Genomic DNA, 12,060 nt, shown 5'->3' on the forward strand with positions numbered 1-12,060 from the left:
GGCACGCGGAAAAAATAGGCGCGAGTCCTAATCTCTAGATGGTGTGCCGCGCGGCAGCCTCACGCGCACTGTATGGCTTCTCTAACCCGCTAACATGGGCGCCGGAATGAAACGCACACGCGCTGCGGAGGTTGACGCTTGTGGTGTATTGTACTGGGCAGGGCGCAGTGACGTCACCAGACCAGAGATTTGGGAAGAATAAGCAGACAGAACGAGCCCGAGGTGCGGCAATTTGTAGCTTATTGAATCGTTTTTTTCAGAGCAGAACAGAATTATCTGTTCAATATTTTCGAGACCCAATGCCTGGTCCCACACAAGCACTGTCCCCGAATGGAGAGAATAACAACGACATCATCCCGGACAACGGAACCAACATCATTCCTTACAGGAAAAACACAGTGCGAGGAGAGCGCGCCTACAGGTAAATCAGGGCAATGCCGCATTTGCCGTTTGGCTTCATAGCAAAGGCTTGGCTTTGGGGAAATAACGGTTGCCGCAAAACCCAGGAACATGCTAGAGGGCATTGGCTTATCTAACCCTAACCCCATACCACCAAGCCTGTGTGTTGTGATCCCTGCGCGGTGTCGCCTCCTGCATGAAGCGCATTGCTTTCTTGACTTGTCATTACCGTCTCTCTCTTTGACCATGGCCATGGCGTAAACCGTCTAGAAGGCCCCTCTGCAAGTTCACATTTCTGTCAAAGCGAAATCATTGACACTTTAAAGTGGAAATGGGTTTGAAAGTTGGAACCCAATGCGACCACTGACGGGATATGTTTGGGTTAGGCTATAAACGTGTTAGAAACGCCGTGGAAATCACTTGCACGACTACAGTAACGTAGGATCTTATTTTGGTGTTGGTCCCAGCTTGTTGGGTTATCTATCTCATCTATTATCTATGGCTGGATGGTAGAAAGCAATTGTCTTATGACATTAATGATTTAAGCTTTCAGATTTCACGATTTGTAAACAGAACACTATGCTGTTCTAGTCTGCCAGTCAGCTGCCGCCCCTTCTGTTGACAACGAGCTGGCCTCTGTTTCTGCGCAATAATAAGGCAAGATAGCTGGTTTGTCATCTAAACTGTTATTCCACAACTAGCTTGTCGTGTCAGATTTGGCCTTTCAGAAGATGATTACGGTTGATTGTGGTCATTGGATAGGTTTAGTTGTTCCCTATAATGCAATCAAATGATCCCACCCTGTCCCACCCTCCTGGTATCTGGGACAGCGGGAGGGAAGCGGAATGTTTGCTTCAGGAATGGTTGGTGGCTAGCTCCATAGATATGATATTATATATATACACATATATATACATATATATATATACATACGTCGTATATATTACCTATGGATAGCTTTATTGATATTATATAATATATATATACATACGTATATATTACCTATGGATAGCTCTATTGATATTATATATATATATACATACGTATATATTACCTATGGATAGCTTTATTGATATTATATTATATATATACATACGTATATATTACCTATGGATAGCTCTATAGATATTATATAAGTATATTATCTATGGATAGCTCTATAGATTAAAGCTAGCTTCCTTCGGGAGATCCATTTTTGCAATTCGAAATGTTGTAATTCAGAACTCAGATGAAATGCATTTATATTTTATCTCTACTTTTTGTTTATTTGTTTAATTCCTTTTCATTTCACCACATAACTGCACTCACGTTTCAGAAGACGACATAGCCTAAACCTACCATTTGTGATTATGCCATTTCAACTCGCATTCTAGCTGGTTGCCAGTCTGCTACATCCAAGCCTTTTTGCAATTTTACCTATGCTTGTAATGAGTATTATAGCTTAAATAGTTTTTACGACTAAACTTAAAATTCCTGTACCTTATTATTACCTTTACAAATCCTAATGTGGGAAATGGAGATGACTAAATTAGAATAGATGAGTAACCTAATGAAGAAATGTTTTCGGTGGAAATGGGTTGGAACAAAATCCATTATCTCAAGGAACTGGGTTTGTTATTTCGATCTGGTACATAGGCACACTAGCTTGCTGTTCCAAAGGCAAGTACTGTAAGTGTCTTTCCCCTTGACCTGTGGTTTCTGCCTTGCTGCCGCAACACTTTAGGTTTGATATTATTGTTTGGGATTCATACCATTCAACATGATATGAAGTAGGCCTAGGTCAACAAATATGGCCAAACATGTAAATAGTCCAAAAGGGTCACATGTTCTTATGCAAGTTAGGACTGTTTTGAATCCAAAACTGTTGTTACTTATGAGTTGTGATGTTTGTCATTTGCAGTTGGGGGATGGCGGTCAACGTATATTCTACCTCAATAACCCAGGAGACTATGAGCAGGCATGACATCACGGCCTGGGTCAACGACATAGTCTGCCTAAACTACACTAAAGTGGAGCAGCTTTCCTCCGGTAAGTACAATGATCCTGTTAACCACACAGAGCTTTTTATTCTACTGCTCTCAAGCAAGTCATTACCTCCTCGGGATACAGAGGAATTCCTTCGCTTTGTTTTCATCAGTGGTTGGCTCATAAACGGACATAACCTGGTAATAGACGTATAACCTGGTAATAGACGTAGTCAGAGAAATCTTGGGAATGCGTTCACCTAGCTCCGACGGAGAAGACAGCGTCTATAAATAAGACTCCGCACCATGGCCTCCCCCAGGTAATCTAATCTCTCCTGAATCACACACACACACACACACACACACACACACACACACACACACACACACACACACACTCAGTCCTGTCTCAAGGTGTACTAGCCTAATTCTAGTTGAAAGCTGCACTTCTTTGTCACTTCAGTGCTGTCTAGTCTGTTGTTTCTGGTCTAGGGATGGACAGGCACAGGTCTGAGTGTCAGCTAAACTTGGCGTGCAGAATATTTGACGGTATAGATTCCGCCTGTTCCTTTACTAATGCTGTAATTCCGCTAGCAGTGTTGTTGTAGCACATAGATGTTGCATTGTGAGCCTGTTTTGCATTGTGATTGCATTGTGATGAAGTTGAGCGCTTTGTTGTTGATGTTGTCGTGAAACTGGTGGGACATGGATGGCTCCTTATTACATTTATTTGAATAACTGCTCAACTCTTATTACGCTATTGTTATAGTCATATATAACATTTCTATACAATGCTACTGAAGTAGCTCTAATGACATGGTTACTACACAGACGAGAGCAGCCTTATTTATGGCGCTTTTCCATTGACCGGCCCGGCACGGCTTGGCACGGCTCGCTTCGGCTCGCTCCGGCACGCTTTTGAACAGTTCTGGGTATTGACACTTCTCCATTATACTGAGCGACCCGGGACAAGGAGAAGTTACGTGTCATAAGAGCACTTCACTGTAATAAGTGCCGCTATACAGCTCAACAGGGGAAATGCTTTTTTTTGTTGGTGAACTACCGTAATAAGCCTAGAAAAGTTCAACTGTTAAAAAAGTGCAACTTCTCTGCTTTCAGAAACTGTTTGAATTTTTTAGATTGGGCATATTGGGCATTGGGCACATTGGGCACATTGGGCATTGGGCATGAATTACGGTAGTTTGAAGGAACAATCCTGTCTGCAGCGGCAGCTCGGGTTTCGGAGCAAGACTATCTATCGGCATTAGTCAAATACATGCTCACATCCAGTCATCCGCTCACTGCTGTCCATCAAAAAGGGCACATCCATCAATAATATTACACAATAACAACTGCTCTGATTAGATTGCTTAGATTGTTTAATACCTCAACGGGGGGGAAAGCGAGATGAACTCGCGTGTCATGCTTCCTCCATTGAACGGAAAGTCCTATCTATCCCATTCAAAGTGTTTGAGTCTTCCCCCTTTCCACTGGTAATAAGGAATTGGCAAGAATAGATCGATATAAATAGATCAACATAATGCAGCACTATCATGCACAGATCAGCCTTAAAACATGTAACGTTAGATATATAACAGTGCGACGTATTTCTACGGAAAGGCTGACTGACGCGGGGCTCATACCATCTCCGCGTTCGTTATAGATACGCTTGCAGCAGTGGGTGAACTCCCGGTTCATTGAGTTTACGGTTAAAAGCATATCTTCTCGGGGTGTCAGCGCGGTGGTTAAGGGCTCAAAATGACCGTATACCGATGGTGAAGTTAGCAAAGGAGTATTGTGTTTGTACCACCTTCATAGCCGGTGTTATTCACGGGCAAAGATGGTCCCCGGAGGCACCCTTTGCGGGTTAATAACTGTGATTTACCGTGGGTTAGGATAACAATTCAAACGTGTCCGGATAGGGGAGAGGACAGGGAATCCAAAACCATTTGAATGGTGTCGATACGACACTCCTATCACGGTCGACACAGACATTATTTATATATACAGCATATGGATGTTACCTGCCTGTTAACTGCCGCTTTCAGTTCTACAGGACATAATAGCGATTTTTTGTTATGCTTGTTGTAAATAAAAGTTCTATGATGCATTGAAATGACATTAAACTAAGATAATACGATGGTTATCATATTTTTTCAAATCTTTATTAATACGTTATTACAGAAACAGAAGTGACATTTTCCTAGAGCGAAATCTGTTGTGGTATTTAAAAATGGCCGTTAGTGATGAAATCTATGAACATGGGATGACGATTTCCATTGACCAATCAACGGTGTGCAGCGTCACACGTCACACGCAGCCTGGCAAAAAGGTTCCGGGTCTCAAAAAGGTTCCTGCCCTCGAAGGGTAGCTAAAGAAGCGTGCCATACCGCGCCGTGCTGATCCAGGCCGACAAATGGAAAAGCGCCAAAGAAGCAGGCCAGCCTGGGCTGACCCGGGTCAGCCCTCTAGTGGAAAAGCACCATTATTCTGATATGTGGTATTACTTTCCCCACCTCTAGGAGCGGCCTACTGCCAATTCATGGATTTGCTCTTCCCAGGCTGCATCAGTCTTAAGAAGGTTAAGTTCCAGGCTAAACTGGAGCATGAGTACATTCACAACTTCAAGCTGCTGCAGGCCTCCTTCAAAAGGATGAATGTGGACAAGGTGAGGTGAATGACATCTGAGTGGTGTGCCGTTGTGGCCTATTTGGTTGTATTTGTAAGTGTCATCAATCACAAAGCCATGAGGAATGGAATTCATCAAGCTAACTGCCTTTCACACGCACCCAGTTCCCTGGGATGTCTATTCAAATGAGTGTGTCATGTAACTGCCCCAAATGATTTGTCCTTGATCTATTTTGTCCTCCTCCTCCTCACCTTCACTAAAGATTATCCCTGTGGAGAAGCTGGTGAAAGGCAGATTTCAGGACAACCTCGATTTTATCCAGTGGTTCAAGAAGTTCTTTGATGCCAACTACGACGGCAAGGAGTACGACCCGGTCCAGGCCAGGCAGGGTCAGGACGCCATCCCCCCACCCGACCCCGGCGAGCAGATCTTCAACCTGCCAAAGAAGTCCCACCATGCAGCCAGCTCCCCCACAGCAGGTAAGATGAGCACCCTCCACAACCTCTATCCTCTAGAGAAAGTAAGCTTGACTGTAGTTTAATACGGAGGTGATTGATTCACATCCATATAGTTGTAGTTTGTCACCTGTCCATATTTCTACTCTAATCATACGGAGTGAGTAAGCCGTACTCTTTTACAAACGTCACCATCAAGTTTCAACACACTCAATATTCCACCCCTGAATAAAATCTACCCGACAGATTTGTCAGTCAAGATTTGTCATCACCTTATTAATAACACTTAAAAGAACCATTTACGATGCATGTCTTTAACGTTACACCCGTATCGGCGCTTCAGGAGCCACCAGGGCAAGCTCAACCCCTAAGCCCACCACACCGTCATCCAGACCCTCCTCAGCCAAAAAGATCCCGGCGACGTCAGCTCCTGCCAAAGGGGAGAAGGAACTGGAAGCTCAGGTCACACAGCTCAACGAACAGGTACGAGCACGAACACAACCACCACAGACATTTCAACATTCTATTTGTTTTGGACTCGTCAGGATATTTTCAGTTTCAATTAAGCATCATAAGTAATCACAACTGCCTCAGAACTATAGTTCCCTTATGCTCATCTTACTAGGATTAGTTTACCGTAAAAACCCGAAACAAGCAGGAGTGGATCAGTGCAAGGATGTCATTTTATAGACAGGTTTAGGGATTTTATTGACAGTTGGAATATGGGAAAAATTCTTAGTAGCACATTCAATAGAGTGAATTCAGAAAAGGGCATGCTGTAAATATCAGTTGGCACAATTTAGTTTAGTTTATTAATTTATGATGTCGTGGACAGTCCCCATTAATTAACTGTAACAACAGTAAATGGAGCAGCTTTAGCCTACATGGCTAATTTCCAGCTGTAGTCCCCGGGCCAGTTGACAATAGGCTCCCTAAAATAAAATACATTAGTTTAAAAAATTACAATTGCAGCAAACACAAACAAATGGAGCAGGACATACAAACATATCAAGCACAATTGGAGCAAGCACAAACATGCCGGGGAGACAAGACATTCAAGCACAAATGGCAGCAACATCAATACAGTACATGAGATAAGAACAGTACAAAGGGGACAAAGGAAGAGCAAATAGTCATAGCAATATACAGACATAGCAGCATACAGACACAGCAACATACAGGCACAGCAGCATCCAGACATTGAAGCACACACAGACATATGCAGGCGGGTAGCAAAGATAGAGGTGTACATACAACACACACGTCACATCTGACAGAAATTAATGTATGCAGTTATAGTTATTGCAAAGCCATGCCTTAAGGTGTGTTGTGAAGGTGGAGTATGTATGTATATTTTTTATGTAGGTAGGTAGTGAGTTCCAGGTATTTTTGTTTGTATTGCTATAACAGAGAATGATAATTGACCAAATTTACTTTTCCTAAATGGGACTAGAAAGTCGCCTCGTGTGGTACTTCTGGTGCTCTGACTGGTATTGCTACGTTGGGTTATGAATGAGTTAAGAGGAGGAGGAGCAGTGTTATGTAAGACTTTGTAGACCAGGCAGGTGTTTTTGTATTTGATCACATCTTCCCAGCTCAGAAGTTTACGGTTATTTAGGATAGTACAATGATGAGAGCTGTTAGGCTTCTGATCCAGGACTTTAAGGGTTTGCTTGTAGAGAATGGCTAGTGGCTTTAGTAACGAGCTGCTAGTTTGGCCCCAACTTGTCAAACAGTATGTCAGATGTGACATAATCATGGCGTTCATGTATAATTTGGCAGCATTAAAAGTCATTACATTTCTGATATATTTAAAATTGGTTAGTCTAAACTTGACTCTTTGGCATACTTTCTTAATGTGTGTTTTGAATGACAGATTGGAGTCAATAATGATACCCAGATATTTAAATTGTGGCACAATGCTAATATTTTTACCTGAGATTAATATATTGGACACAATGTTACATTGTCTTTTAGTAAAAAACATTCCTACAGTTTTATTTACGTTAAGTTGAAGGCATGAACGGTTCAGCCAATTTGTGATCTGATCCATAGCTGTGATGAGTTTGGCAGCAGCCAGATGTTTGGTCTTGGCATGCACATATATTACGGTGTCATCACCTCCTTTGTCAACCATTGCTCGGACCTTCTCTAAGAAGAGACAGTTAGCTGTTTCAGTGGAGTGATGGGCCCTAAAGCCAAACTGCATGGGATGGAGATTAAATGGACCATTATTTAAGAAAGAAACAAGCTGCTCTGATACCCACTTCTCGGCAACCTTGGAAATCACAGGTAAAATGCTGATTGGGCGATAGTTGCATATGTTCTGGGGGTCATCTGACTTAAATATGGGAGATACAATTGCGGTCTTCCAGGTACTTGGGAATGTCCCCTGTAATACTGACAGGTTGATAGTTTGTGTAATAGGGGGGACTAGGTATTCTTTCAGAGATTTAAGCATTATAGAATCCATACCATATATATCCTTCGCCGTTGAGGCTCTAAGAGAATTAATGATTGCTTGAGTCTTAAGTTCAGTGATAGGTTGAATGCTGAAGGAGGGCTTGCTTTCGTCAGCCTTAATAATGTTTTCTGTTGTTAAGGGAAAATTCTGTGCGATTTCGGCTACAGAATTGATAAAATATTCATTAAAGGCTACAGCTATTTGTGCTGGGTCTTGCATTAGCTTACCATTCAGTTTCAGCTCTAACTGGTTCCTAGGCCTGATCCCCATTACATTCTTAATCTGTTCCCAGATCAGCTTTGTGTCATTAATAATTGTTATAAAAAAGTTGGCTTTGGCCTTTCTGATTGCTTTGGTTGGGGCGGCTGTGGCTCAGGAGGTAGAGCCGGCGTCTACTGATCGCAGGGTCGGCGGTAGGGATGCACGATATGCATTTCTTCCAACCGATACCGATACCGATATTTACCCGCTTCTCGTGGCCGATAACCGATATGATAACCGATATTATTATTTTTTTCTTTCCTAGCACCAGGGGAGCCCCCCCTCCCAAATTTCGTTGTTTGGTACCTGTACTATATCAATGACAATAAAGACCATTCAGATATAATTTCACAGTTGATAACCTGTAGTTCATGCACACCTGAAGGTAAGAAAGGCTATGTAGTGAGCAAAGATTGATGATTTAATATTCCATAGTGATCTCACTATTGTTAACACAACAAAGAGAACACTTCTGACTCTTCAAATGTTCATTTATTATTTCCTCTAACAAACAGAATCTGTTATAGACAGTGCACAATGCTTTTTTTAGCCAAGATCTGGCCTCCTTTTATGAAAACAAAAAAGGCTCACCTAAGAGTAATTTATTACCGCGGATGGCTGTCGCAGTATGCGAACCGGAGAACTCCTGCGCATGCAGCAGTGTCTTCTTCATATTGAAGTCCTCATCCAGCCACTGGGCCGTAAAACTAAGCATACTGACTGGACTAACGTCAGAAGTCCATATGTCCGTGGTAAAACTTATCTGGCTTACGCTAGTATCGATCAGACTATGGATGTGTGTGGCGACTGTATCATACAGAGCCGGCAGGCACACGTCTGCAAAATAGCGGCGACTTGGGAGTGTATACCGGGGCTCTAAATGTGAAATTAGCTGGCGAAATCCTTTATCTTCTACTACAGAGAAAGGCTGGTCGTCGAGGGCCATCAACTCCATTATTTTTTCATTGATTGCTTGAGCCTTTGAGCTGTCTCGAGTGAACTTCCTGCAGTTTTCAAATGCGTGTTCAATAGGCACAGCAGCTTTTTTTTTCCGCGGCTAGGCTACTAGGCTACTAGTGTTGATATTCCTTCCATACAGCGTGCTTGCAATGGTGAATCTTAAGGTGACTTATGAGATTCGTTGTGTTGTAACTCGTAGACCTTTGCCCTCCTCTCCGAACTTTTGTCGAACATGTGTTGCAAATTGCAAACGCACTATCTGCCTCAGAAACTCTGCAGAATGTCAGACACACCGGGGAAGCTCTCATGTTTCGCTGTCGTCTATACACTGCGTGCCTGTACGCATGCGCAGCAGCATGAGCGGCTAGGCTACTAGGCTACTAGTGTTGATATTCCTTCCATACAGCGTGCTTGCAATGGTGAATCTTAAGGTGACTTATGAGATTTGTTGTGTTGTAACTCGTAGACCTTTGCCCTCCTCTCCGAACTTTTGTCGAACATGTGTTGCAAATTGCAAACGCACTATCTGCCTCAGAAACTCTGCAGAATGTCAGACACACTGGGGAAGCTCATGTTTCGCTGTCGTCTATACACTGCGTGCCTGTACGCATGCGCAGCAGCATGAGCTCATCGGCTCTATATCGGCTACAATTTTATAAAACCGATAAATACCGATAAACATTAATTTCCCATTATCGGGCCGATAAATATCGGTGCCGATAATATCGTGCATCCGATCCCTGGCTGACCTTGTGTCGAAGTGTGCCTTGGGCAAGACACAACCCCAAATTGCTCCCAATGAGCGGGCCGGCGCCTTGCATGGTAGCTTGCTGCCATTGGTGTGTGATTGGGTGTGTGAATGGGTGAATGAGAGGCTGTTGTAAAGTGCTTTAGAATACCGCTATATAAGTGCAGTCCATTCTCAAATGCAATGCTGCCTCCTGTAATCCATAGTGCTTTGTTCTTTATTCTGTGCCTAGGTGAACACATTAAAACTTGCACTGGAGGGAGTGGAGAAGGAGCGGGACTTCTACTTCGGGAAACTGAGAGAGGTGGAAGTGCTGTGTCAGGACCAGGGTCAGGAGAGCGCCCAGTTCGTAGAGCAGCTAATGGAGGTCCTCTACTCAACAGATGAACAGGTCAGTGGACTATAGATATATATATTGACCCCATGATCGACCGTTCACAGGAATGTCCCTCGATGTGTTAATCTGGTGTTGCTTTCAAATCTGTTGGGTCATGCTGCCTGGCTGCTCTTTATTTTCTGGACTGTCAAAAGTCGATAGCTATGTTCCAGTATGTTCCAGTATGTCTTTTAGGGAAACGCTGTCGTGCTTGAACAAGCGATTTGAAGTTTATACTTTTTAGTCTTTAAGTCGGCTTAGTCTTTAAGTCTTTAAGTCGGGTATCTCTAGTCTCTTATTGATTTTCAAGTTTTGACTTTGAGAGAAATATTTGAGGACCAGTTACCAGAACGAACCGCTAGTTCGTCTGAAAAGAAAATGTACGCTTGTGTTAGGGTTAGAAACTGTACGCCTGTGTGTAACACAATGCTTATTAGTTAAACTGTAAGCCTATGTGTAACACAATGCTTATATTAGTTATTTGAAAAATGTATTAGAAAATAATTTTTGGCTTGAACTGGAATTCAACTCACAGACTACATTTTGACCAAACCACAACAATTCTCTCTCAGTTTTGTTGGTATAACTTGCTACTGTATTTAATAATAATAATAATAATAATAATAATAATAATAGTAATAATATTACATTTACATTTGTGGCATTTAGCAGACGCTTTATTCCAAAGCGACTTACAACAAATACATTTATTCAAGTAAGTGAATCTATCAGGAAAAAGTCATCTACGCTCAGGCCTGGAGTCATTGGCAGTCATCGTGCTAGAAGAAGGACGTTTAAAAAATTAAAAAAATTAAAAAATAATATTACACAGGAGAAACAGTACAGGGGGGTAGTAGATGTCTCAGGAGGGACAGTTAAGGTGTAGCCTGAAGTGATCCGTCTAATAATATAATAAGCTTTATTTATATAGCACCTTTCATACATAGAATGCAGCTCAAAGTGCTGTTCAGCGCAAAAGAAAGGAAAAGATTTGAAACAAAAACATCTAAACCATAATTGACATAATTGTTTTTATTTTTTAAAGCTCCTTCAGGCCTGACATGTGTTCCTCTGTCTGTGTCCCCTCAGGAAGGAGCAGGGGAGCTCGGGGAGGGAGAGGGGGAGGTGGAGGGGGAGGGAGAAGACGTGGACCAGCAGGTCCAAGAGGAGGAGGTCCCAGAGGACCAGCAGGATGAGTACTGATGGCCCTCCCTCCCCGTCACACCACCACGCCCTGTTGTTTTATGAGAACTGTTACAGATTTTTTTTTTCTTCTTTTTTTTCAGATTTTTTTTCTCATGGTTTCCTTTTTTTTTCTTTTTTCGGGAGACTGAGCACATGAAGCAGCCTTGCGACAGAAGCAACCCTCCAGATTTTCTATCCCTCCGTTTCAGCATTCGGTGTGTTTTTGTGACAGTCGGTGAAAAATGCTGTGGCAGGTCGCTGTTATTTACCTCCACATGCAGACAAGCTCAGACCATCACGGAAGTTTCCAAGGACACTGTGGCTGAAGAATCTGTCGTTCAACTCTAGATGATGATGAAATGTGCAAGTATGGACAGATGGTGTGTATCTGTCAGCAAGTGTTATGTTGCCAGCTTAAGTCCCCTCTATTATTTTATGTATGTTTCAAAATGTTTATATTTCATTTTACATATCAACCATATTAATCATGTGAACGCAATAAGCCAAGCCCTGAAAGGCGCATACTTAGCTCCTATTTAACCTTCCTCCATATATTGCACTGACATTTGATTCTGGATTGGACAATCTGTCCATAGACTCTCTCAATTCACACAATATG

The 12,060-nt window shown here is 42.5% G+C and overlaps 1 protein-coding gene across 1 annotated transcript; it reads left to right on the forward strand.

The window, feature by feature from the left end:
* Positions 1-234: 234 nt before the first annotated feature.
* mapre2 (microtubule-associated protein, RP/EB family, member 2) lies at positions 235-11,459 on the forward strand (the record flags this gene model as incomplete). The annotated part of the gene is made up of 7 exons (XM_080546426.1): positions 235-421; positions 2,300-2,427; positions 4,886-5,031; positions 5,255-5,471; positions 5,791-5,930; positions 10,113-10,271; positions 11,346-11,459. Exons 1-7 carry the CDS (start codon positions 300-302, stop codon positions 11,457-11,459), a joined length of 1,026 nt encoding a protein of 341 aa, XP_080402552.1. The 5' UTR covers positions 235-299.
* Between the last annotated feature and the right edge of the window lie 601 nt (positions 11,460-12,060).

The sequence above is a fragment of the Nansenia antarctica genome (genome assembly GCF_963989245.1).
Source record: "Nansenia antarctica genome assembly, chromosome: 16".
In the NCBI taxonomy this organism is placed as follows: Eukaryota; Metazoa; Chordata; class Actinopteri; order Argentiniformes; family Microstomatidae; genus Nansenia; species Nansenia antarctica.